Raw genomic sequence first — 27,420 nt, 5'->3', positions numbered from 1 at the left:
GTTACTGTTATTGTGTCCGTCTCACTTCTCCGGACATTTACTTTAGTGCCCTAGAGTTATTGTGATTGTGTCTCTCTCGCTTCTCCGGACAGAAGTAACTCTCAAAGTGGCGCAAAACGTCGCACCCAAGTTAGCGCCGGCCTTCGCCACCGAGTCTCGCGTCCACTTTTGGCGGGCAATCTTCCGGTTTCAGCCAGCTCAGCTCACCACGTGTCTGTCAAACTCCGTGCTTTAGGAGTGCGCTGATCCTGGAATAATTCTATATTCCACTGGCATTCATGGCATAGGCAAGTGCATCTTCAGTAATTAAAACCGTTTTCTAACTTTTTGTTTGTCATTACAAAAGCGAAATACGAGTGACGCCTCGGAGTACGCCTGCGAATTGCAACAGCAAAAGAGGCGCAAAGAAGGCCTGTTGTAAATTTCAATAAAAGAGAGCCAGACAGGAGCAGCGACCCTCCTCAGTACACATTTACCTATTTCTCTTTCAAGATTATCCTATTTTGTCTCATTCCCTCCTCTTCCAATTTAGCATCGTTTCAGTTTCATTTCTCCTTCGCTGCCCTAGGAATTCGATCAGATCCGGTGACAGCAGTTTGTTGTGGATCAGATCGGACTACTTCTTTGTTTTTCTTGCGCCGCTCTCGCTAGTTCGTGCACAAACGCGGACTTAGGTGCTGGATCGGTACGAATTACGCTGGAGGCGGCGGTGAATTCCGGCGTTTCTTATGGAATTAGATTCGTAAGATCTCCAAAACTTAGATTCGATGATTTGGTTGCGATAGGAATTGGTTAATTCAATTTCTCTGTTCCCCCGGGTATCTCAGTCGCAAGCTCTAGAATGTATAGATCTGTTATCTTCGTCGTCTCTTTTAGTTCTTTCTTTTCTTCCGATAATGTTTTATCAATTTTCACGCGTCGTCGTCGTGATCCAAAAAAAAAAAAATGCATATATCTCGAGTGTTTGAAGGTGGGTATCGTTCTTTTCACATGGCGTCGGTCACCCAAATGCAAGAATTTAACTGGCATATATCTTTTTTTATTTTTTTCCATTTAGATGAAGCCAGGAGAGGGACTAACCTGGCTGTAACTGTCATTTTACATTTGGACCTGTGAAGCTGGTAATATTTGCTGGTTCCGTCGAAACTCATCTTTTCGATATTTTCGTTTGGACTTTTGTGGCCGAATTAATTGCGGTGCTCCTTTTAGCTAGTCGTTTCAGTGGTTTTCTTCCTGTTAGAATTTGAACTTCTTCAATCTGTGCTGTTCTTTCTAATGATTTATTTATTTATTCAGTGATGTTCTTTTTGTTTTTTTCTTATCTGGTTAATGAATCCTGAAAGAAGGAACTCGCAATCTCTTCCTTTGATTGGCTTTGTATTCTTAAAAGAAAAATTAAATTTACTGGTCATTGGAGCTAATGTGGAGTGGGTTTTGACATTAGTCTTTTCCATACATTGTTTTCAGATTCTTTGAGGACGTCTTCTGGTGCTGTTCCTTCAATTTGTTGAACACGGTATCCTAAACACTGTGGCTTTGCTTTCTGAGAGCACTAGGTTGAGTGGACGATGAACGGGATGATAGAATGCAGTGTCTGTCATTCAAAGTTGATTTCCCCTGGTTCCAAAACCGTTGCAAGGGCGTATGATCACCGTAGAAACAAGATATCATCAAAATATCGTGCTCTCAAGGTCCTTCTCGTTGTTGGTGACTGTGTCTTGGTTGGTCTGCAGGTGATTAACTAGAACATCCAATTTCTGTTCGCTTAAATTATAGATCATAGTGGAAACTATGATATGGGTTTTATGTTTTGTCCTTTTCGAAATGGAAAACGTTCAATTGCATTTCATGTTATCTTCACTTTGTATTAAGAAACTAATTATCCATGTTCTGGTAAGTTACTAACATCCTGGAATGGGTTAAATTTGGCAACCATGGTAGGAGTGGCGTTAGTTGGGTTCGTGCAGGTTTTAGGAGATCCAACTCTGCCTGTATAGGAATTTGTTGCCTTGACCTCACCCCTCTCCTTGAGGGGGCTTCTGTCCAAAACCAATCTTAACCATAATGCTTATGTGACCCCGCACTGTTTTGTCTCACATCCTTGTCTAGTAAAACTTGAGGAATAAAAAAAATTTAGAAAAAAAAAAATCTACTCAAATCTAAATTCAAAAAATAAAGCAAACCCAATGGGAATCATTTTTTTTTTTTTTTTGAAAACATTTACAGTAGAAGAAAAATCACAGTGGAAAATATTTTCTGATGTAAAGATGTAAAAAAAAAAGTAAAAGAAAAAGGAGTTTTTCTTGGAAGAAGTGGTTTGCTAGAGCTCCATTTCACCTTCTTCATAGGACCGAGAATTGCAGTTAAGAAGGATGTGATAATAACTCTAATAGACCAGATATCTACTGCACCTTTATTCCGTGCGATATAATCAGTTAACATGTGAATTTTGAAACCAGGCACTTCAAGAGGAAAGAGATCTGTAGGAAAATTTGAAAATAAAAGCAGATCGAGGAATAAGCCAAACAGAAAGAATACAAAATTCTGACTGTGGAACAGTCAAGCAAGCTTTTCACAGCTATCCCATTCAAGGTAGCAGGTGTGACATGTCTCCTATCTTCTAAAAGGAACCTTTTGGATATGGCGCATTGTGACAGCCACCTCTAAAGGTCTATATGTCCTGGTGTCCATTTTTTTGCTGTCCTTGGCAAACTCATCTGTTTCTTTGATGAAAGAATCCTATGGAGAGAAGTAATCTACATGGTGTTCCGTCATTTGGAAAGATGGAAAGGGAGAACAGAAAGTCGGTTATCTCCCTTTGAATGGTCATTCATTTTTAGTTTTAGGTTTTATTTAGATATAGGGATGCCCTTTTTATGCCCTTTTATAAGTTTGCAGACTTAACTGTCTAACTAATTTGTCTTTTCCTGTAAGTATAGTAGCAAATGTCTCTTCGTACTGTGGGGGTGGGTTCTTTAAAAACTTGACCCTTTGTTCACCTTGTACGGAATTTTCTTTTGCACCCACCCCCAGAATTATGGGGTTTATTCTTTTTCTTTGTCTTCACTCCCTGCTCATTGCTCCCAATTTAAGCTGGGTAGAACGGGGCAGATTCTCCACTTAACCTGCAATGCTGCCACCCTGTGGTGATTTAAGTTTCTTCCGGCCTTCTACCAACTTAAATATCTTATCTGTTCTCAGTGGCCAAAATTTCATACTCAATATTGTAATTTGGTCTGTGAGAAAGTAGAAATGCATGGAATAAAGCCATCAAATCTTCAATATTGCTTTTTTTGACATAAAGTTCTGTTTTGACTTCTCATTATGTGATAAGGCAGTTCTCAAATTGACATATTTAAGTATTTCAGAGCTGTTTTTTTTTTTTGTGCAGCCTATTTTGGTCTATATGTCTAAGGTGGATGGGGACTTCAAGTTTAGTCCCATCAGTGTTAATTTTTTGACGGAGATTGCAAAGGTTCTATTTGCAGTTGTAATGCTTGTGTTCCAGGTTTGCTTGCCTTTTTGCTCACACTCATTTTCTGATACGTCCTCTGCAGTTAATTTTTGCTGTTCACTTTTGTTTTCTATGATTTAATGGGAGTAGTTGAAGCGGTTGTAAAAAGAGAATTTAGTAGTTCACAACCAAACACTGGGTAAGCAAGGGGGATCAATGCTATGTGTGAACTTCGAAAAGTTTGATTTTATGTGATGGTATGGTGATTGGCAGGCTAGGAGTCAGAAGGTTGGAGAGAAGCCTCTGTTTTCTTTCTCAACATTTGTTCAGGTGGGGTTTTGCTGCTAAAATAGCATTTTTTTGGATGACTTGGTGCCTTGATTTGTTGTGCAACTTCAAACCTCAAATTATGCTGCTAATTGTTAGTAAATTTTTCATATTTTTAAAGATATGCAATAATTAATGTTAATAATACTCATGGCCTACATTTTAAAAAAAAAAAAAAAATATTACTCGTGGCCTACATCTCAAAAATATTACTCATAGCCTACATGATGGTGGTTAACTGCTGACTGACAAATGGAAATGAATTGACAAGAAAAATTACTTCTATTGCTGTTTAGCAGCATGCATTGTGTGTACTGTATGCTGTTACATTTTGTGTTTGAAACCAGTATGAAGAGGATGATTTTATCATGTTATTTTTGTAAAATAAGAGAAAGAAAGGATTGAGAAGAAGAGAAAATGAAAAGAAGAAGAAGAGAAGAGAGTGGAGGAAAGACTGCATTGAGGAACAGTCATGTTAGAGAATCTATTCGACCCCTAACTCTCTTTATTAACAGCTCAAGTGGTTACATAGTAAAAGTCTAAAATGCCCCTACTACACCTTTATCACTTACAGCCATAAAACAGCAATGGAAAAGGATAAAAATGACATCATTGGACATGTCTAATTAGCCCCTTTCTAACTATGACTTAGTACACAATATACCACAGTAACTTACCAAAATATCCCTGAACTTTAACAATTTTCTTGACTTCTAGTAAATTTTGTCTAGTCTCCTTGTAAGAAAAGAAAATCTTCTATTTCTGTCTCTCTCTCTTTCTCTCTGTGTGGTGAACGACAGCAAGAGATCTGAACCCTGAAATGTTAGAAAAAGGTATTAGAATCAAATTAAGAATATTGATTTTTATGTTATTATATCATTTCATTTTTTTAAGAAAAGAAGTTTGGAAATAGTGAATTAACTGCATGACAAATTCCATGGAAACACTAAGAGTAAAAAAATAAATAAAACAGCAAGAGGAACATGAAAAAACCTACTGCAGGAACGGATACATTGTGTTGATCATCCACAAAAAGATTTACTCTAACATCACAATAACTCAGTTTCTTTAAAAAAAAATCATGAATGTCATTTTCATATTTCTGACCCAATACATGATAGTTCTGAGCTTTATTTGATAAAGGGTTTAGTGTCTTACTAGAATTTGAGAATAAGAAGTTTGGAGAAGTTTGAAAAATTTGAGAATCCCATGTGTTTTTTTTTTTTTTTGAGACATGAATTTTATTTAAGATGAAAGCCAAAGAAAAAAATTACAAAAGCAAGCTAAGGTAACCCAATACAGTGAGAGATTGATGGGAAACACCTTACTTAGCCAATGAGTTGGCTAATCTTGGTACATGGTTCCAAAAACATACAATCTGGGAAGATACGTCAACGATTTCTAGAAAGCAATGCTAATGCTGCCAAGGAGGATTCAAAAACTTTGAAGCACCATGTGATGGCAATGCTAGAGTTGACCTCAATCCAAAAACGCCCGCCGATGTTTTCCTTGAAAATGAGAAATTCATGCCAAAGGGCTTGGAGTTCAGTAGTGGTAGAGTTAGAAATCCCTATGGGTCCAGGGTAAAGTGCAAGATGATTCCCTTGTTTGTAGGGGTGACATCAAACTGAGCCGGTTCGCGAATAGCTCGAGCTCGATCCGAAAGCATTTCAAATCGAGTTCGAGTTGCGGTTCGTGCTCGTTTAAGTAATCGAGCCGAACATGAGTGAGTTGCGGTTCAGTTTGTGAGTCGACTCAGTTAATAAATAAAACCTCTTCGCCTTTTGTGACTCGACATCGACGGGATTTCGATTTTGATGGGAGGGAGCTTTGTCGTTTTTATTTCGATGGAGGGAGCTTTGTCATTTCGATTTCGATGGGAGGGAGGTTCTCGTTTAGAATTCGACGGGAGGGGAGTTTCGCCGTTTCAATTTTGACGGTAAGGGAGCTACATTGTTTCAATTTCGATGGGAGGGGAACTTCATCATTTCGATTTCGAAGTCATGCATGGGATCTGATATTGTCACACTAGATAAAACTAGAAATGGTAAGCTTTGTTTACCAGTCACATCATTCGTCACGGTTTACAGTTCATGCACAGGTACACGACGAAAAAGATCAACAGAAAAGGAAAAGGTCGTTCCCTAATAGAATAGCGCCTAAGTCAGCCAACCGTGGTGAACAGCGGGGGGGGGGGGAAGAGATTTTTGGGTGCCTTAACAAGAGGTCCTGGATCCAGGTCCCAGATCCTTTTATTTTGGATCTGGATATTCAATATGAACCCATGGGTCTGAGATTTTGGATGTTATCCTAAAATTCAGATCCAGATATTATCTGGACCTTTTACAGCCCTAACTTTACTCAAGTCAATGTAAGGGCATCGGGGGTCGACTTTCTCCCTAACCACTGCCTAAATTAAGAAAAAAAAAAAAAGTGGCTGTAAACTCTCAACACTTTTCTTTGTTGAAAAGCCATTTGCACCTGTCAAACCCTTTTATGTTATTGTATAATGATTAGAGTTTGTATATTGAGGTCAAATAAAACAGCATCTCTATCATATCACCATCAGTTAAAAAAAAGTTTGAATTCAATATGGAAAATGGAACTTTTAAGAGAATAAAAATCTTAATGTTGAACACCTCACCATAAAAAGTACAATTAAAATCTATTTTTTGGGTAGCATCTTGCATCTACTAGGCTGAACTTTTTTTTTTTTTCTGATAAAATAGACGAACATGTTTTTACTACTATGGCTTTGATGCTAGACTTTATCAGTTGATTCCTAGTTTTACCAATACAATGGTTGGTTCTTTACTTATATCATTCAAATGTATCATATAGAGCATGTTGCATAAACTCTGCACATTTGCATGCCCTTCTTTATGTAGCAGTTCCGTGTCTTGTTGACTGTTCAAAACCTGGAAAGGGAATGTCTAATGTCCTTCTTTATTTGCAGGCTGCTCGAAACAATGTGCTTCTTGCTGTTCCAGCTCTTCTATATGCTATCAATAACTATCTAAAGTTTATCATGCAGGTATTTAATCTGGTGCTTGTTTCTGGAGGTTATTTGTCTTATCAAGTTGTCTCTAACCTCACTATTTTATTTACATTTATATACAGCTTTATTTTAATCCTGCGACTGTGAAAATGCTGAGCAACCTCAAGGTAATTTCACGTTTGAAATTTTTGTTATGATACCACCTGATTTATAACCATGAACTGATCAACAGGCTTTAAAGTATAGTTTTTTTGTAAGAAAAAAGGAACTTTTTTGCTAAAAAAAGTGAGGCAGTGGCTCATTATAAGGAGAGCACAACTTCCTTTTACTTAAAGGAGAACAGACGTCCCAAGCTTTTTGGCTTTCAAGCTTTATAGAGCTTTTTTATAACATTAATGAAAAGATATCTGAAGAACCATAGAGCATATCATACATGTTTTCAATGGAAAACTACTCGTTAGATAGAATAAAAAACTAACTACAATCCCTAATATGAAGTCAACATCCAAAAAGAATTATATTTTTTTCAGTATCCCAGTTAGAGGACTCCATAACTTCTGTTAGTTCGACACTTCTGAATCACGTCATGTTGCATCTGTTGATTAGTCAAAATTCCAAGGTTGATCTTTCCTGAGCTTAGTGTCTGCGCCCAACCTTCTAATATCTTCTTGTCGGCATAGGCATTTTAAGGTAATATTTCAAACATAGGGTTGTCTGATTGTGCTTCTAGAGTATATAATGCTATGATTAGAATTCTGATTGGAGTAAAGGTACTAATCTGATTTAGAAGAGCTTTTCCAGCTTGTTCAATTCATCTTTTATGGCATTGATTTTTGTTCATATCTGCTATAACAAGCTTTTCCAGCTTATTCGAATCATGTTTTATGGCAGTGGCTTTTGTTCAAATCTGCTATTACATTATTTTTTATTTTCTTCCAATGTGTACTTGCAGGTTTTGGTTATTGCTGTGCTATTAAAGATTATCATGAGAAGACGATTTTCCATGATCCAGGTTTGCAATCTGTGGTTTTTACAATCAAGAAGAGAATGGTGTTTTTGGGCTTTAGAATGACCTTCAAAGAACATAATTTGTGGATATAAATTTTGTTTATGCCATCTACCTACTTTTGTTTTGATGAGGACACTGATAAAGATTTTATGGATCTTTTGCTTCTTTTTTCATTTATCAGAGTACTGACATCTCTACCCTTGTTTTCTTGCAGTGGGAAGCTCTTGCTTTGTTGCTAATTGGAATCAGTGTCAATCAACTTCGCTCCCTACCTGAGGGGGCTACTGCTATGGGCCTTCCTGTTGCCACGGGTGCATACGTATATACATTAATTTTTGTGAGTAACAGCTAATTCACAGTTTTCATAAATTGTTGTTATTTTTTGCATCTTTGGCTCTCTTTTGTTGTTGATTAAACTTTCATCGTTCCTCAGTAGCTTTGCTACTTAAGTTGATTTTATGTTTGCAGTATTGTTGCACGGACAGGTGATGTTACATGACTAGTTGATAAGAATCCTTATCCAAGTCGTGTGGATTAAGTTATGCTTTCTCCTTTCCATCTGTCAAATACTCAAAGTGATTGCATTTGCCTATCAACACTTCAGCAATCTTTGTTATTCATATTAACTTCTCTCTAATGGCATTAAACTTATACTTAACTGAAAGTTCTCAAACTCGTATTCTTAGTCGAAAATGTTGTATTTGAAGCCCGGATTCAGAAGCAAGTATTATCTAAAATGCTATGCTCTTATATGCCTTTATATTAGTTTTTATCTCTTAATGATAAACTCTAGTTGGTCCAACCAGCTTGGGTTCTCTGAAATGGTTTTCTAATAAAGGTTATGACATGGTCTAGGAGTTTTCATTGTACAGCTTGTAGTCGAACAATTGGTGATTTTTAGATGACTGGCATTGGAATAAGAACAGTCTTTTGGCTGTCTGACATTTTGGTCAATGTGAAAAAAAGTAAAATGAAAATAATAGCAAATAAGTACTCTCTCCTTTAATTGAGTTTTATTATTTTTCATTGGTCATTTTGCCTAGGTGATTGTGAGGCATGTAGGCAATTACTTTGATTTAAAGACATTGTTTCCATATTTAAAAAAAAAAGACAATTGTTTCCATAATTTGCTTGTATTGCATGACATTTAGCTTTGGGGTGTGCAATTTCAGGTAACTGTTCCTTCTCTGGCTTCAGTTTATAACGAATATGCTTTGAAGAGCCAGTTTGACACTAGCATCTACCTTCAGGTATTTTTTTCTATAATTAGCAGTGTACTTTGATGTTTAATTTATTATAAGTTCTAATTGGAGTATTATGAATTGTCCATTATGAAACTATTCATGAAGGATAGGGTAGTTTTCATCTGTGACCTTCTGTACTTGTTTCATTCGGAATTTACTATATGTGCTTATAGTAATTGAGATGTCCTGTCTTTACCCAGTTTTGAAGGTTAGAGTCTGTTGGTCACCTTGTCTTAGGCCATTTGATCCTTTAAAGAAATCACAAACATTGCAATTGAGGTGGAACAAATAGGAGTTGGATGAGATACAATTGCTGATCCAAAATCTCCATTTGATGCCAAAACCCTTAGAGCGTAAAATGTCATTGAGCATGTGCCAGTTGATTCGATCAAAAGACTTTTCAAAGTCCAATTTGAGCATGATCTGAGGTTTCTTTGATCTTTTGAAGTACCCTACCTTTTCATGAGTGACCATTGCCGAGTCTGTGATATTTCGTCCCTTTATGGAAGCACTTTCTCCCTGATGAATTACCATAGGATAGTTAGCTTTAAGCCTGTCAGCCAACAATCTTGCAATGATTTTGTAAAGGCTGGAAACAAGGCGTATATGTTTGAAATCTTGGGTGCTCTACGTCCTTCTTTGGAATGAGTGAATGAATGAGACTCCTAAAGTGTTGAATTTGATGCCATTGTAGTAGAAGCTTTTGATCAAGGAATGATGTCTGATTTCAGAGTTGGCCAGCAAGACTTGTAACTTTCTTTGTTATACCCATTTGGACCGGGGGCACGATCGCTAACCATTTCATTGACTGCTCTTACAATCTCTTTATCTGAAAAAGGGAGCTCTAAAAGAACCACAGTGCTAGGGGGAATTTTTTGAATTGGACACATTATGCTCTAGGCCGATCATGATATTCCTTAGTGTATAGTGTTGTAGAAAAACTCTAGAGCTCATTAGTTATGGAGGCTCTGTCCTAAGTTATCTTGCCATTGATGCATAGTGAAGTAACCTGGTTAGTCCTCAGTCTAGCTGAAGCTATGGCGTGAAGAAATTTTGTGTTGCCGTCACTTTCTTTTTTTGAAAAGGAAGTATATATTAACAAAAAAAAAAAGAATTACAGAGAAACAGGGAGCAATTCCCTAACAATAAGAGATTGTAAGGAAGCTCCTGACTTGGCAAGCACATCTGCCACCGAGTTAGCAGATCTCGGAATGTGAGACCAAATACAAGAAAATTGAGAAGCAATTTCACTTTGAGAACAACAAAGGCTTGGACTAACACGAGGCTTTTAGAACACTCGATACGGCTTCCCCATTGTACTCTTGAGATACAAGCATCGAACATTTTACCAGTTTTTCTTCAAAAGAGATACCAGGAAATTAACACTGAGCTGGGTATTCTGGAAAACTTGCTTCTCATCCATTCCACAGTTCCCCAATGCTACTCCCATACAGAGGACCTTCTTAAGCTGGAACTTTACCATTGCCTTTGTTTCATTCACCTTTGATTCCAGCGACTCCGGGTGGGACACCAGGGTTGGAAACTTACCAGCTTTGTTGAGACCAGGACCCAGAAGCCTTGGAATTTGCTTGATGATTGCCTCTGAAGCCAGAAAAGCATGGTACTTCTTGGCCAATTTCTTGAGTAGTTTCTTGTTTTTGTTGAGTTTCTTCAGGCCTTCCACATCCATGTAGTCCAGCCCTATCTTCTCTGCCTCTTCAACATGCTGTGCATCCCCAAGTATGCATACTTTCATTTTGGGCCTAGGGATATGAGGAAGTTTCACTGAGACACTGAAACGCTTGTCCTTTTGTGGGTCATAATCATTAAGCCCAATTTGAAGTTCAATGGTTTCAGTGAAGTTGCACTTTTCTCTTTGGCATCACTCATAACCTGGCCGATGGCTTCCCTCAGAACATCGCTCTGAAGCTTACTCATCTTTGCCGGTGGCTTTACAAAATATAAACGCGAGAAGCCTCCTTCCTGCAATGGCGAGAATTCCCAATCGGAAACGCTGACAGGGTTCTGGGGATACAAGCCGGAGAGTTACTCGAGCAAAACCCTCCTCTCTCTCTCTCTCTCTCTCTATTACTGTTGCCGACTCCTGGAGTGCCAGTGGTAACTGGGACCTATTTTTCGGACATAAAATGATGAGGCAATTGCAGTTTAGTGAGCTGCTGTCCACCTTGTGTTCCATGAGGGTCACAAGTAGAGCAGCTGATAAAATGGTGTTGATCCAAGGCGATAGCAGCAAATTTACAGTTGCATCAGCCTATAACTATCACAAAGGATGGAGTTGTATGCCCGAAGTTCATAATGCTGCTATATCCTGAAAATTATCCAGCCCCATAAAGGTTAGTTTCTTCATATCGAGCGCCCTTCTCAAAATGATTCTCACTGCTACTAATTTCAGACACAGAGGGAATACAAACTCAGATATTCTCTGCCCTTTTTGTGGATTGGAGGAGGAAATGATCGATCATCTTCTATAGCATTATCAATTCACTTGGAAGGTATGGACCAATTTGCTCAACAAAATTTGAATCCAATTTTGCATCCCGAATGACCTTCTATTGCAAGCCACATGAGCATAGGTACTCAAATCCCTGATCTGGGCAAAGAGCTTCGTTTGGCATGCATTTCCCACCTCCCTTGAGGCCTATAGGCTGAAAGGAACAATCGCAGATTCAGCAACAGATTTTCCATGGTGAATGAGGTTACCATGCGCATTTCTGGTCTGATTACTGCATGGATTCTTATCAGGAAAAACTTCGAGCATCTTCTGCGATTTCCTCTTCAAGAAAACTGGCAGGCAATTGCCCACAATGTCCATTCTAGTGTCTTGGACATAACTGACTCTACGACAGTTGAGATTCATTCGCTTCTCCATGGACTTATCATCTTCAGGGATCACTTTAAAGGCCAATTTTTAATAGAAGGCTACTTCAAATTTGTAATTGACTGAGGCTCCACCTTGATTGATTCTCCTTGGTGTCATGGGGAAACTTTTCACGAAATTGTAGACATTGTTTACTTCTTAGTTGTTTGTTCTGACTTGCCTTGAATAAAACCCACTCTTCTTCTTCTTCATAAAAAAAAAGGTTAGTCTGTAGGTGTTTGACTCACACTTAAGTGTTTCGCTTCTGAGGCTCATTTATGTCAGACTTAGTGAGTAACACAACAGTTCACTGTAGCTCAAATAAATCTATCTTAATGAAGAATAAACTGTACACTGTGGAAGGCCTTCTGGCCCTTGCCAGACCTGATGTGACTGAAATTTAAAAGTGTTCCTTCTGGCAAACTGGTATTATGTATCTCTCATGTTTTTGGCGGTGCTTTCTAGTTCTTTCCTGCTGCAAAAAGAGAGGTCTACATGCATTAGTATGCATTCTTATATAAATCTCTTAGTACTGGAGTCATATCTCTCATTTCAGGTCAGTATTTGGTATCAAAGTTAAAAAAATTGTAAAGTATGAAAAGTGTGCATTCAACAACTTAGTACGCAAGTTTTCCTCTTATGGAGGTGGTTTATTAGCCTGGATTTCCATCTCCAACCATAATCCTGGTTGCAGAATTTTACTGAGGCTGTTACTGGCTTAGAGGTCCACTACTAGACTATCTGAATCACAATTATAAGTGGAATTAACTTCTATATGTTGGATTTCCTATCACCTCTGAGTAATTAATTATGTTCATCATATTCATGAAATCATAAAATACTCACATAGTGTTTGTTATTTAGAGCCACGAGGGTTTTATTTACCTCTCGAATTTACAGTCCTTTGACTTCTGTGTCTATAAGTCAAAAAGTAATGCTATTTGGTTATCCTTCTTTGGTGCCTGGAAAAGTTTGTTTTATTTGTGACTACCTTTTTGCAACTTCTTCAAACTCTTGATGATCCCAGTTTTAGCTTGGAAATTGAATCCTGTGTTTTGCAGAATTTATTTCTTTACGGTTATGGTGCAATATTCAATTTTCTTGGTATTGTCATAACAGCCATTTTCAAAGGTATGAAACTACACATTTATCTGTCTTCGATGCTTATACGGTTTGGTTTTGCAATTTATGGATCTATGGAAGTATTAATCCCATGGTTGTTCAAAAAATCTTTGCAGGTCCAAGCAGCTTCCATATACTGCAAGGACACTCCAGGGCCACTATGTTCCTAATATTCAACAATGCAGCACAGGGCATTCTATCCTCATTTTTCTTCAAATATGCAGGTGACCAAGTTTATTTTTGTTTTTAAGATCACTACCGGCTCCTTTTCCATCAGTCTTTTACTTAAAAAATTTTCCAATTGGTTTTTCTGAACTTTTTGAAGATACAATTTTGAAGAAATATTCGTCAACTGTTGCAACAATTTTTACTGGGATTGCTTCTGCTGCTTTATTCGGTCACACCCTGACGATAAACTTTGTTTTGGGGATCTCTATTGTATTCATTTCAATGCATCAGGTGATGGCAATGACGATAACATTTTCTTCATTATTTATTTTGCTTTATGGACTGTCCTTACATTTACCTTTTCATCTTCCAGTTCTTTTCACCCCTTTCTAAAGTCAAAGATGAACAGGAAAATGGGAAAATAGAGATGATGGATGCTCAGAATAGTTTAAGGTCTGTTGCCTTCTATTAGTTGTGGTTGTGAGTGAATTAACTGCTAATTACTTTCCATAAGAATTTAATTCCTTCTTGTCTACTCTCTCTCTCTCTCTCTCTCTGTGCTTGTTTGGTGGTGAATTTGCAGCTCAAATGCTAGGTTATGTTTGTTGCTCAACTGTTTCTTCAGTCTTAGCTCTTATGTTGTTGGTGAAATTCTCTCGTACTGCAAATGAAAAGTATCTGAACTTCTAGCTCTTGACAGGGTGTTACAACTTGGAACCGGGACTTGACTTTGCGACTAGCAGACTTGAGTCAGACTTGCCCATTTTTGAAGGGCCAAGTTTGAGCCCCTGCCTGACCTGTCCAGTCCCAAATCTGAGTTCACTCGGCCTAGTTGTGGGTTAACCCAGCGAGTCGTAACACTAGTTCTTGATGGTGACAAAAATATACTGATATACACAATTTTGATGTGTTCTTGTTCAAAGAAATAATAATAACAATAATCTTCTTTATTTATTATTTTTAGGGACTTGTATTATTCTTCAGTTTTCTTTTCATCTTGAAATGATGATTGTGAACTCTGAAAAAGTTGAAACTAAAAGATTTTTTGGCCCTCTGTTATGCTGTATTTGTGATGTAATGTAAATTTTTATCAACGTTAACACCTGTTTCTGTAAGGTTTGAGACATGTGCCGTACTGTCTACTATGTTCTCAAGTTGGACGTTTTTTCTTTCTTGGTGCTTTAAAGTGCATGCCATTAAGGTCTAACTTTGTGCTTTTCATTAGACTCTATGTTGTTATTGAGCATGTGCTTGGTTTTGTTTTTCAGGTCAAAGGATATGTCATTCATTAACATGGCAGCTGGAGCAAATGATGATGTGAGGGATTTTATTTGGCCAACTCGGAGAACTGTTTTATTACTAGCTACATATGTGATTAATAAACCATTGGTTATTTATAGCATTAATAGCATTCCGATCCCTTTTTTCAGGCTAGCCATCGTATGGTTTCTGAGGAGAGACAACCACTTCTGCCAACTTGATGTTACTCTTGGGCAGGTTACATCACTTAAATTTCCTTCTGTCTATCTCACTTGTGTCTGTTCATGTTATGTTCACCTCATGAGCTCCATTGCTCTTTTGAGATCCTAGCAGTGTACTTTTGTGAGCTCTTGGTTAAATCCCTTTCATGACAAGCATAGGATTTGATCATGATTCATTTGTATAATTGCAGTTTTTAATTCAGTTACAGTGTAAACTCTTTTGTCATTTCGCTTTTTTTAAAGACAGATACGAGGTGCATTTTCTGACATATCAGCTGATACTTTTTCCTTTTTTGCACTGGATAGAACTTTGGATTTCAACCAGAATGACTGAGATTATACTTGCAGAATGTCACTGTAGTTCTTCCTCAAGTTATACCAATTCAATAATAATAAGAGTGAATACCAAGGCACTTCATTATCATGTTTCAGTAATATTAAACGAGGACAACGAAGCTTTATATAACATACTCAATTCAATAGACTTTATATTACCGGACAAACTTATCTTACTTGAAAAACTCTTAAAAGTGTCATTGTTGTTGCACTAGTCCAACAATACCTCTTAATAGCAATTGAGGGTGTAGCATATTTTTGAATCTTAGACTACCTGCAAGTCTTATAGAAAATGATTCTCAGCCAGATCAGTAAAGCTCCAGATCATGTTTAGGCAAATTTACAGTAGGTTGTTCTTTGGGTTGTGTCTGTATGATGTTTGCAAAAAGGGTTCTATACGGCATTTTGAATAGCTTTCGCTACCGTACTTGGATTGGATTATTAGATAACTTTGTATACAATATACAAGGTAGTGATGAATGTTAATCTTTGTTTTTTCCTTTCAAAAGTTGATTCAGTTAATTCACTTTACAAGGTGTGAATTTTTAGTATGAACATTTTACCGAAAATTTTACTATTAATTACAGGAATGGCATTAGAAGATTCTTTTGGCTGGATATTCAGTTACAGTCGAGCCAGTTCTTATATCGATGAATAAACTATGTCATAGAGGTGAAGAGATTATTCTTTTTATTTTATTTTTCTGTCCACCACTCTTGCAGATTGTTTTTTAATTGGTTCTAGCTTCTTGTAAGCTATTCAAAAAGGATGAGACGAGAGTGGTTCCAAAGTGAGCAAAGGTAGAGTTGAAGCTTTTGGCTATGTACATTTGAAGGCAGCAAAAATCTCCTTCATATGGAAGTTTGATAACATGTATTCCCCCAGAATATATAGATAATCAGTTGTCCTTCTGTATCTATCTTCCTCTGCCTGTTCTTTAAAACAATTGAGGCCGTGGCCAGTGTGCCATATTCTTTATGCCTTACCCTTTTATTTTGTACTTTTGAATCTGTAACATGAAATTACATGTAATAGTAGTAGCTGTGGGAGAAATTTTGACTTATCTACTCAGCTTGTTACCCTTTAAAAGAGATTTTTCTTTGTGAAATTTTATTATGAATACCTGCTTATCTGCGCAGAAAATAGTGAAAAGCAATTCAATTGATACATTAACAAAGGGTATAAGATGTTTTTCAACAACCCAAAGCTCGTCAAGTTGCCGCTCAAATTTGCTGCTAAGTGGGGTAAATTTTTCTTTGCTTAATCTCTCTCAACACCAACACCTAAGAGCATTTTCATGTTTGATACCATGTCTCTTAAGACTATATAAAATTTTCCTCCTGTTCACACTAACCCCTTAATCTAATGAACTAAGTAATATGGGAGTAATTCATCTCACTTTATTTTGGACTAACCCCCCCTTAATTAAATATAATTAGGGGAAGTGATTTAATTCTACATAGATTCTACCACGCCCTCCATTATAAATAGAGGACTAGTACACGGATTAGGGACATTTGATTTTTATTAATATTGAGAGTTTATTCTTCTTGAATTCTCGAAGAAACTTTTTGAACTTATCAGGGTTTTTCCTTGTGGCGTTTAAATGACATATCAAACGGATTTTTCTTTCCCGTTTGTGGCGTCTTCACCATACCAAGGTCCTTGTTTTGCCAAGTAAAGGGTCGTGGTTTTTTCATCAAACTTGAAAGGTCTTGGGGACGATTTTCAGATTTGATATCAGGTTTTGTCATAAGTTGACGTGGTTCGTATCACTTGTGAGGAGATATATTTGAGAGACAATATGCCAGCTTGGAATTTCTCTCGTATAAATTTGCATTTCACTTTAAATGAAGCTTGGCGGATACGATGTTTTTTGACCCCCATCTTAAGTGGAGTGTTAGATGGTGGGACAAAGCCCAATAAGCCCACACATGTGTGAAGAAGGCCCACACGTCCTAGGGGTGTGGTATGAAGTGTAATCCCATAAACGATTCTACGTTATCTCCATTGATCTTGTAATCTTCCCTTTATTGATGTAATCAGGGAGTTAATTGATTGAGGAGTTTGCCTAAATTTGTAATGGAAAATGTATAAATAAGGATCTTAGCTTAAGGTATTTCAATCAAAATCTCCTCTTGTCACAATCCGTGAAAGAATCTCTCACCAAGCCCGAAGTCTCTCTTCTTCCTTTTGAAGCTGGCGCTTATTCGATGAAAGAACATAACACATTAAGGTGGAATGCAAATTTATACGAGAGAAATTCCAAGCTGGCATATTGTCCCTCAAATATATCTCCTCACAAGTGATACGAACCACGTAAACTTATGACAAAACCTGATATCAAATCTGAAAATCGTCCCCAAGACCTTTCAAGTTTGATGAAAAAACCACGACCCTTTACTTGGCAAAACAAGGACCTTGGTATGGTGAAGACGCCACAAATGGGAAAGAAAAATCCGTTTGATATGTCATTTAAACGCCACAAGGAAAAACCCTGATAAGTTCAAAAAGTTTCTTCGAGAATTCAAGAAGAATAAACTCTCAATATTAATAAAAATCAAATGTCCCTAATCCGTGTACTAGTCCTCTATTTATAATGGAGGGCGTGGTAGAATCTATGTAGAATTAAATCACTTCCCCTAATTATATTTAATTAAGGGGGGGTTAGTCCAAAATAAAGTGAGATGAATTACTCCCATATTACTTAGTTCATTAGATTAAGGGGTTAGTGTGAACAGGAGGAAAATTTTATATAGTCTTAAGAGACATGGTATCAAACATGAAAATGCTCTTAGGTGTTGGTGTTGAGAGAGATTAAGCAAAGAAAAATTTACCCCACTTAGCAGCAAATTTGAGCGGCAACTTGACGAGCTTTGGGTTGTTGAAAAACATCTTATACCCTTTGTTAATGTATCAATTGAATTGCTTTTCACTATTTTCTGCGCAGATAAGCAGGTATTCATAATAAAATTTCACAAAGAAAAATCTCTTTTAAAGGGTAACAAGCTGAGTAGATAAGTCAAAATTTCTCCCACAGCTACTACTATTACATGTAATTTCATGTTACAGATTCAAAAGTACAAAATAAAAGGGTAAGGCATAAAGAATATGGCACACTGGCCACGGCCTCAATTGTTTTAAAGAACAGGCAGAGGAAGATAGATACAGAAGGACAACTGATTATCTATATATTCTGGGGGAATACATGTTATCAAACTTCCATATGAAGGAGATTTTTGCTGCCTTCAAATGTACATAGCCAAAAGCTTCAACTCTACCTTTGCTCACTTTGGAACCACTCTCGTCTCATCCTTTTTGAATAGCTTACAAGAAGCTAGAACCAATTAAAAAACAATCTGCAAGAGTGGTGGACAGAAAAATAAAATAAAAAGAATAATCTCTTCACCTCTATGACATAGTTTATTCATCGATATAAGAACTGGCTCGACTGTAACTGAATATCCAGCCAAAAGAATCTTCTAATGCCATTCCTGTAATTAATAGTAAAATTTTCGGTAAAATGTTCATACTAAAAATTCACACCTTGTAAAGTGAATTAACTGAATCAACTTTTGAAAGGAAAAAACAAAGATTAACATTCATCACTACCTTGTATATTGTATACAAAGTTATCTAATAATCCAATCCAAGTACGGTAGCGAAAGCTATTCAAAATGCCGTATAGAACCCTTTTTGCAAACATCATACAGACACAACCCAAAGAACAACCTACTGTAAATTTGCCTAAACATGATCTGGAGCTTTACTGATCTGGCTGAGAATCATTTTCTATAAGACTTGCAGGTAGTCTAAGATTCAAAAATATGCTACACCCTCAATTGCTATTAAGAGGTATTGTTGGACTAGTGCAACAACAATGACACTTTTAAGAGTTTTTCAAGTAAGATAAGTTTGTCCGGTAATATAAAGTCTATTGAATTGAGTATGTTATATAAAGCTTCGTTGTCCTCGTTTAATATTACTGAAACATGATAATGAAGTGCCTTGGTATTCACTCTTATTATTATTGAATTGGTATAACTTGAGGAAGAACTACAGTGACATTCTGCAAGTATAATCTCAGTCATTCTGGTTGAAATCCAAAGTTCTATCCAGTGCAAAAAAGGAAAAAGTATCAGCTGATATGTCAGAAAATGCACCTCGTATCTGTCTTTAAAAAAAGCGAAATGACAAAAGAGTTTACACTGTAACTGAATTAAAAACTGCAATTATACAAATGAATCATGATCAAATCCTATGCTTGTCATGAAAGGGATTTAACCAAGAGCTCACAAAAGTACACTGCTAGGATCTCAAAAGAGCAATGGAGCTCATGAGGTGAACATAACATGAACAGACACAAGTGAGATAGACAGAAGGAAATTTAAGTGATGTAACCTGCCCAAGAGTAACATCAAGTTGGCAGAAGTGGTTGTCTCTCCTCAGAAACCATACGATGGCTAGCCTGAAAAAAGGGATCGGAATGCTATTAATGCTATAAATAACCAATGGTTTATTAATCACATATGTAGCTAGTAATAAAAAAGTTCTCCGAGTTGGCCAAATAAAATCCCTCACATCATCATTTGCTCCAGTTGCCATGTTAATGAATGACATATCCTTTGACCTGAAAAACAAAACCAAGCACACGCTCAATAACAACATAGAGTCTAATGAAAAGCACAAAGTTAGACCTTAATGGCATGCACTTTAAAGCACCAAGAAAGAATAAACGTCCAACTTGAGAACATAGTAGACAGTACGGCACATGTCTCAAACCTTACAGAAACAGGTGTTAACGTTGATAAAAATTTACATTACATCACAAATACAGCATAACAGAGGGCCAAAAAATCTTTTAGTTACAACTTTTTCAGAGTTCACAATCATCATTTCAAGATGAAAAGAAAACTGAAGAACAATACAAGTCCCTAAAAAGAATAAATAAAGAAGATTATTGTTATTATTATTTCTTTGAACAAGAGCACATCAAAATTGTGTATATCAGTATATTTTTGTCACCATCAAGAACTAGTGTTACGACTCGCTGGGTTAACCCACAACTAGGCCGAGTGAACTCAGATTTGGGACTGGACAGGTCAGGCAGGGGCTCAAACTTGGCCCTTCAAAAATGGGCAAGTCTGACTCAAGTCTGCTAGTCGCAAAGTCAAGTCCCGGTTCCAAGTTGTAACACCCTGTCAAGAGCTAGAAGTTTAGATACTTTTCATTTGCAGTACGAGAGAATTTCACCAACTACATAAGAGCTAAGACTGAAGAAAAAGTTGAGCAACAAACATAACCTAGCATTTGAGCTGCAAATTCACCACCAAACAAGCACAGAGAGAGAGAGAGAGAGAGAGAGAGAGTAGACAAGAAGGAATTAAATTCTTATGGAAAGTAATTAGCAGTTAATTCACTCACAACCACAATTAATGGAAGGCAACAGAAGGGGTGAAAAGAACTGGAAGATGAAAAGGTAAATGTAAGGACAGTCCATAAAGCAAAATAAATAATGAAGAAAATGTTATCGTCATTGCCATCACCTGATGCATTGAAATGAATACAATAGAGATCCCCAAAACAAAGTTTATCGTCAGGGTGTGACCGAATAAAGCAGCAGAAGCAATCCCAGTAAAAATTGTTGCAACAGTTGACAAATATTTCTTCAAAATTGTATCTTCAAAAAGTTCAGAAAAACCAATTGGAAAATTTTTTAAGTAAAAGACTGATGGAAAAGGAGCCGGTAGTGATCTTAAAAACAAAAATAAACTTGGCACCTGCATATTTGAAGAAAAATGAGGATAGAATGCCCTGTGCTGCATTGTTGAATATTAGGAACATAGTGGCCCTGGAGTGTCCTTGCAGTATATGGAAGCTGCTTGGACCTGCAAAGATTTTTTGAACAACCATGGGATTAATACTTCCATAGATCCATAAATTGCAAAACCAAACCGTATAAGCATCGAAGACAGATAAATGTGTAGTTTCATACCTTTGAAAATGGTTGTTATGACAATACCAAGAAAATTGAATATTGCACCATAATCGTAAAGAAATAAATTCTGCAAAACACAGGATTCAATTTCCAAGCTAAAACTGGGATCATCAAGAGTTTGAAGAAGTTGCAAAAAGGTAGTCACAAATAAAACAAACTTTTCCAGGCACCAGAGAAGGATAACCAAATTGCATTACTTTTTGACTTATAGACACAGAAGTCAAAGGACTGTAAATTCGAGAGGTAAATAAAACCCTCGTGGCTCTAAATAACAAACACTATGTGTGTATTTAATGATTTCATGAATATGATGAACATAATTAATTACTCAGAGGTGATAGGAAATCCAAAATATAGAAGCTAATTCCACTTATACTTGTAATTCAGATAGTCTAGTAGTGGACCTCTAAGCCAGTAACAGCCTCAGTAAATTTCTGCAACCAGGATTATGGTTGGAGATGGAAATCCAGGCTAATAAACCACCTCCATAAGAAAAAAACTTGCGTACTAATTTGTCGGATGCACACTTTTCATACTTTACAATTTTTTTAACTTTGATACCAAATACTGACCTGAAATGAGAGATATGACTCCAGTACTAAGAAATTTATATAAGAATGCATACTAATGCATGTAGACCTCTCTTTTTGCAGCAGGAAAGAACTAGAAAGCACCACTAAAAACATGAGAAATACATAATACCAGTTTGCCAGAAGGAACACTTTTAAATTTCAGTCACATCAGGTCTGGCAAGGGCCAGAAGGCCCTTCACAGTGTACAGTTTATTCTTCATTAAGATAGATTTATTTAAGCTACAGTGAACTGTTGTGTTACTCACTAAATCTGAGATAAATGAGATAAGTGTGAGTCAAACACCTACAGACTAACCTTTTTTTTTTTTATGAAGAAGAAGAAGAGTGGGTTTTATTCAAGGCAAGTCAGAACAAACAACTAAGAAGTAAACAATGTCTACAATTTCGTGAAAATTTTTCCCATGACACCAAGGAGAATCAATCAAGGTGGAGCCTCAGTCAATTACAAATTTGAAGTAGCCTTCTATTAAAAGTTGGCCTTTAAAGTGATCCCTGAAGATGATAAGTCCATGGAGAAGCGAATGAATCTCAACTGTCGTAGAGTCAGTTATGTTCAAGAGACTAGAATGGACATATTGGGCAATTGCCTGCCAGTTTTCTTGAAGAGGAAATCCCTGAAGATGCTCGAAGTTTTTCCTGATAAGAATCCATGCAGTAATCAGGCCAGAAATGCGCATTGTAACCTCATCTACCATGGAAAATCTGTTGCTGAATCTGCGATTGTTCCTATCAGTTTATAGGCCCCAAGGGAGGTGGGAAATGCATGCCCAAAGAAGCTCTTTGCCCAGATCAGGGATTTGAGTACCTATGCTCATGTGGCTTGCAATAGAAGGTCATTCGGGATGCAAAATTGGATTCAAATTTTGTTGAGCAAATTGGTCCATACCTTCCAAGTGAATTGATAATGCTATAGAAGATGATCGATCAATTCCTCCTCCAATCCACAAAAAGGGCAGAGAATATCCGAGTTTGTATTCCCTCTGTGTCTGAAATTAGTAGCAGTGAGAATCATTTCGAGAAGGGCACTCGACATGAAGAAACTAACCTTTATGGGGCTGGATAATTTCCAGGATATAGCAGCTTTATGAACTTCGGGCATACAACTCCATCCTTTGAGATAATTATAGGCTGATGCAATTGTAAATTTGCTGCTATCGTCTTGGATCGACACCATTTTATCAGCTGCTCTACTTGCGATCCTCATGGAACACAAGGTGGACAGCAGTTCACTAAACTGCAATTGCCTCATCATTTTATGTCCGAAAAATAGGTCCCAGTTACCACTGGCACTCCAGGAGTCGGCAACAGTAATAGAGAGAGAGAGAGAGAGAGGAGGGTTTTGCTCGAGTAACTCTCCGGCTTGTATCCCCAGAACCTTGTGAGCGTTTCCGATTGGGAATTCTCGCCATTGCAGGAAGGAGGCATCTCGCGTTTATATTTTGTAAAGCACCGGCAAAGATGAGTAAGCTTCAGAGCGATGTTCTGAGGGAAGCCATCGGCCAGGCTAGGGGTGATGCCAAAGAGAAAAGTGCAACTTCACTGAAACCATTGAACTTCAAATTGGGCTTAAAAATTAAGACCCACAAAAGGACAAGCGTTTTAGTGGCTCGGTGACACTTCCTCATATCCCTAGGCCCAAAATTAAAGTATGCATACTTGGGGATGCACAGCATGTTGAAGAGGTAGAGAGATGGGGCCGGACTACATGGATGTGGAAGGTCCGAAGAAACTCAACAAATAGGGGTCTTGGTTGAAGAGTTACAACCAATTCTCTATCCCTTTCTCCAAATTCATCCAAGAACTCTTAGCCTAAAGCCTCCTTCCCTTTTCTCTGTTTCTCCCTTCTTTATCCAAGTTTTCTCTTTTCTTCTCTCCTCCCTTAATTTGCTTGAGGTTCTAATCACGGTCCTAAATTCTACAAATCACATTTTTCTTGTTATCTTCATTTTTGTTCTCTCCTTGAATATTTAGGAGAAACAAAATTTGATTAAATTTTACAACAACGACACGTGGAATTGTTTATTATCGTTGCATTAAGTACCCCATGCTTGAGACTTCGAGCAAGATGAGAGAGGGAGAAGAGAAGGGAAATATAAGAGAAGAAAAGAGTGAAGAGAGAGAGCTCAGGTACAGAGGAGAGAAGAGTCAGCCAAGATCCCTATTTATACATTTTCCAATGCAAATTTAAGGAAACTCCTCAATCAATTAGCTCCCTAATTACATCAATAAAGAGAAGATTACAAGATCAATGGAGATAAAATAGAATCGTTTATGGGATTACACCTCATACCACACCCCAAGGACATGTGGGACTTCTTCACACACATCTGGGCATGTTGGGTTTTGTCCCACCATCTAACACTCCACTAGAGATGGGGGTAAGAAAATATTGTAGACGCCTAGCTTGCTGCAAACGGTGGACAAGATTTTATGACTGACTGGTTTTGTGAGGATGTCTGCAACTAGTACTTGTGAGGTGATATGCTTGAGAGATAAACGCCAACTTGGAATTTCTCATATAAAGAGGTAGTCCACCTCAAAGTGATTTGTTCTTTCACGGAAGACCGGATTTGAAGTGACAATAATCGCCGCTTGATTAACGCAGTATAGATCAATTCGAGTTTCTTCATAGAATTCCGGTTCGGTGAAACGGAAGATGATCCATAAAAGCTCATTGATCATGTGTGTCATAGGCATGTATTCTATGGATCAGGTATCTTCTCACTGAACTGAGATTCTATAAATAAGCACTTATGGATCTATATTGTGATAATCAAGCAGTGTTTCATATCACCTCAAATCCGATCTTCGATGAAAGAACAAAACACATTAAGGTGGACTGCAAATTTAAACAAGAGAAATTTCAAGCTGGCATATTATCTCTCAAACATATCTCTTCACAAGCACAAGTTGCACACATTCTCACCAAACCAATGACTCGTAAAATGTTGCCCACAATTTCTTGAAGCTTGGCGAATAAAATGTTTTCTCATCCCCAGCTTTAGGGGGAGTTTTAGAAGGTGGAACAAAAGCCACCATGCCCACCTGAGGTGGCATGATGATTCATCACAAGTGGTGGCGCAATGAGTTATCCAACGAGGTGAATTCTTTTTTATGTGTCATAATATGAGGTGGGATATATGGCGATCTTCATTAATAAATGTAATTAATTGTTGAAATTTTTCTTCTTGATTGATTTAATTATGTATCCTAATTTATTGAAGAGCTTCCCTAAAATATGCAATGGAAAAGTATAAAAAGAGTTCTTGGTTGAAGGGTTACAACCATTTCTCTTTCCCTTTCTCTAAATTCGTCAAAAATCTCTTAGCCTTAAGGGTCTCTCCCTTTTCTCTGTTTCTCTCTTCTTTATCAGAGTTCTCTCTATTCTTCTCTCCTCCTCCCTCAATTTGCTCGAGGTTCTAATCACGGGGTCCTAACTTCTACAAGTCACATTTTTCTTGTTATCATCATTTTTGTTCTCCCGTTGAATATTTTAGAGATACAAAATTTGATTAAATTTTACTTCAACAACACGTGGAATTGTTTATTATTGTTGCATTTAGTACCCCATACTTGGGTCCTCGAGCAAGATGAGAGAGGGAGAAGAGAGGGGAATGATAAGAGAAGAAAAGAGCGAAGAGAGAGACCTCAAGTTTAGACGAGAGCAGAGAAAAAGGGAGAGGAGAGACTTCAGGCTTGGTGAGAGCTTCTTCCACGGACTGTGACAAGAGGAGATCTTGATTGAAATGCCTTCGGCCAAGATCCCTATTTAAACATTTTCCATAACAAAATGACGAAAAGTCCTCAATCAATTAGCTCCCTAATTACATCAATAACAGGAAGATTACAAGATCAATGGAGATAACGTAGAATCATTTTTGGGATTACACCTCATGCCACACCCCAAGGACGTGTGGGCTTGTTGGGCTTTGTCATACCATCTAACACTCCACTAGAGACAGGGGTAAGAAAATATCGTAGATGCCTAGCTTGCTGCAAATGGTGGACAAGATTTTATGACTGACAGGTTTTGTGAGGATGTCTGCAACTAGTACTTGTGAGGTGATATTCTTGAGAGATAAACACCAGCTTGGAATTTCTCATATAAAGTGGCAGTCCACCTCAAAGTGTTTTGTTCTTTCGTGGATGACCAGATTTGAAGTGATAATAATCGCTGCTTGATTAACGCAATATAGATCAATTGGAGTTTCTTTATAGAATTTCGGTTCCATGAGAAGGGAGATGATCCATAAAAGCTCATTGATCATGTGTGCCATAGGCATGTATTCTATGGATCAGATATCTTCTCACTGAACTAAAATTCTATAAATAAGCACTTATGGATCTATATTGTCATAATCAAGCAGCGATTCATATCACCTCAAATCTAATCTTCGATGAAAGAACAGAACACATTACGGTGGACTGCAAATTTATGCAAGAGAAATTTCAAGCTGGCATATTATCTCTCAAACATATCTCCTCACAACAAGTTGCACACATTCTTACCTAACTAATCACTCGTAAAATGTTGCCCACAATTTACTTGAAGCTTGGCGTATACAATGTTTTCTAATCCCCAGCATTAGGGGGAGTTTTAGAAGGTGGACCAAAAGTCACCATGCCCACCCGAGGTGGCATGATGATTCATCACACGTGGTGGCACGATGAGTTATCACACGAGGTGGATTCTCTTTAATGTGTCAACACATGAGGTGGGATATGTGGCGATCTTCATTGATATATGTTATTAATTGTAGTAATTTATCTTCTTGATTGATTTAATTATGTTTCCTAATTTATTGAAGAGCTTCCCTAAAATATGCAATGGAAAAAGTATAAATAGGGGTCTTGGTTGAAGGGTTACAACCATTTCTCTTTCCCTGTCTTTAAATTAGTAAAAAATCTCTTAGCCTAAAGGCTCTCACCCTTTTCTTTGTTTCTCTCTTCTCTATCCAAGTTCTCTCTATTCTTCTCTCCTCCGCCCTCAATTTGCTCGAGGTTCTAATTACGGGGTCCAAACTTCTACAAGTCACATTTTTCTTGTTATCATTGTTTTTGTTCTCCCCTTGAATATTTTGCAGATACAAAATTTGATTAAATTTTACTTCAACAACACGTGGAATTGTTTATTATTATCACATTTAGTACCCCATACTTGGGTCGTCGAGCAAGATGAGATAGGGAGAAGAGAGGGCAATGATAAGAGAAGAAAAGAGCAAAGAGAGAGACCTCAGGTTTCGTGGAGAGCAGAGAAAAAGGGAGAGGAGAGCTTTCAGGCTTGGTGAGAGCTTCTTCCACGGATTGAGACAAGAGGAGTTCTTGGTTGAAATCCCTTCAGCCAAGATCCCTATTTATACATTTTCCATAACAAATTGAGGAAAACTCCTCAATCAATTAGCTCCCTAAGTACATCAATAACGGCAAGATTACAAGATCAATGGAGATAACGTAGAATCGTTTATGGGATTACACCTTATGCCACACCCCAAGGACGTATGGGCATGTTGGGCTTTGTCCCACCATCTAACACTCCACTAGAGACGGGGGTAAGAAAATATCGTAGATGCCTAGCTTGCTGCAAACGGTGGATGAGATTTTATGAGTAACTGGTTTTGTGAGGATGTCTGCAACTAGTACTTGTGAGGTGATATGCTTGAGAGATAAACGCCAACTTGGAATTTCTTATATAAAGTGGTAGACCACCTCAAAGTGTTTAGTTCTTTCGCGGATGACCAGATTTGAAGTGATAATAATCGCCGCTTGATCAACGCAGTATAGATCAATTGGATTTTCTTTATAGAATTCCGGT

The 27,420-nt window shown here is 37.4% G+C and overlaps 2 protein-coding genes and 1 pseudogene across 4 annotated transcripts; 1 reads left to right on the top strand and 2 right to left on the bottom strand.

The window, feature by feature from the left end:
- Positions 1 to 376: 376 nt before the first annotated feature.
- LOC137944509 (CMP-sialic acid transporter 2-like) lies at positions 377 to 15,932 on the top strand. Of its 2 annotated transcripts, none has more exons than XM_068790205.1 (16): positions 377 to 742; positions 1,468 to 1,733; positions 3,392 to 3,508; positions 3,728 to 3,784; positions 6,738 to 6,815; positions 6,902 to 6,946; positions 7,732 to 7,791; positions 8,003 to 8,125; positions 8,961 to 9,038; positions 12,972 to 13,041; positions 13,149 to 13,256; positions 13,358 to 13,491; positions 13,574 to 13,653; positions 14,469 to 14,517; positions 14,631 to 14,693; positions 15,605 to 15,932. In XM_068790205.1, the coding sequence occupies exons 2-15, from the start codon at positions 1,569 to 1,571 to the stop codon at positions 14,679 to 14,681; spliced, it is 1,215 nt and encodes a 404-aa protein (XP_068646306.1). In that variant the 5' UTR covers positions 377 to 742; positions 1,468 to 1,568; the 3' UTR covers positions 14,682 to 14,693; positions 15,605 to 15,932. The 2 variants fall into 2 exon arrangements, with proteins under 2 accessions (XP_068646306.1, XP_068646298.1); XM_068790197.1 differs by having other exon boundaries at positions 379 to 742; positions 14,631 to 14,697.
- Positions 10,321 to 11,087, bottom strand: LOC137944525 (large ribosomal subunit protein uL1-like; annotated as a pseudogene).
- Positions 15,933 to 18,183: 2,251 nt separating the features above from the next.
- Positions 18,184 to 23,070, bottom strand: LOC137958268 (uncharacterized). Of its 2 annotated transcripts, none has more exons than XM_068805266.1 (7): positions 22,654 to 23,070; positions 22,495 to 22,594; positions 21,013 to 21,082; positions 20,798 to 20,905; positions 19,599 to 19,647; positions 19,419 to 19,485; positions 18,184 to 18,511 (listed from the first exon to the last, which is right to left on the bottom strand). In XM_068805266.1, the coding sequence occupies exons 1-6, from the start codon at positions 22,858 to 22,860 to the stop codon at positions 19,435 to 19,437; spliced, it is 585 nt and encodes a 194-aa protein (XP_068661367.1). In that variant the 5' UTR covers positions 22,861 to 23,070; the 3' UTR covers positions 18,184 to 18,511; positions 19,419 to 19,434. The 2 variants fall into 2 exon arrangements, with proteins under 2 accessions (XP_068661367.1, XP_068661368.1); XM_068805267.1 differs by having other exon boundaries at positions 19,423 to 19,485.
- Positions 23,071 to 27,420: the final 4,350 nt, after the last annotated feature.

Source organism: Aristolochia californica, unplaced genomic scaffold (genome assembly GCF_029961685.1).
Source record: "Aristolochia californica isolate CCGP_79_NKW_82.1479 unplaced genomic scaffold, dmAriCali1.0.hap1 SCAF_1, whole genome shotgun sequence".
In the NCBI taxonomy this organism is placed as follows: Eukaryota; Viridiplantae; Streptophyta; class Magnoliopsida; order Piperales; family Aristolochiaceae; genus Aristolochia; species Aristolochia californica.
The sequence above is the reverse complement of the archived record's forward strand: the minus strand, read 5'-3'. Positions and strand labels throughout refer to the sequence as shown.

Bases quoted from the DNA above. Each gene is read 5' to 3' on its own strand.
- LOC137944509 (XM_068790205.1), top strand. From the start codon at position 1,569: ATGAACGGGATGATAGAATGCAGTGTCTGTCATTCAAAGTTGATTTCC. The intron at 6,947-7,731 runs GTAATTTCACGT...GTGTACTTGCAG, and splicing joins AAATGCTGAGCAACCTCAAG to GTTTTGGTTATTGCTGTGCT. The intron at 13,042-13,148 runs GTATGAAACTAC...AAATCTTTGCAG, and splicing joins CATAACAGCCATTTTCAAAG to GTCCAAGCAGCTTCCATATA.
- LOC137958268 (XM_068805266.1), bottom strand. From the start codon at position 22,860: ATGATGAGGCAATTGCAGTTTAGTGAACTGCTGTCCACCTTGTGTTCC. The intron at 19,648-20,797 runs GTGCCAAGTTTA...TTTGTTTTTCAG, and splicing joins ATTTTTCTTCAAATATGCAG to GTCAAAGGATATGTCATTCA. The intron at 19,486-19,598 runs GTGAGGGATTTT...CCCTTTTTTCAG, and splicing joins CAACTGGAGCAAATGATGAT to GCTAGCCATCGTATGGTTTC.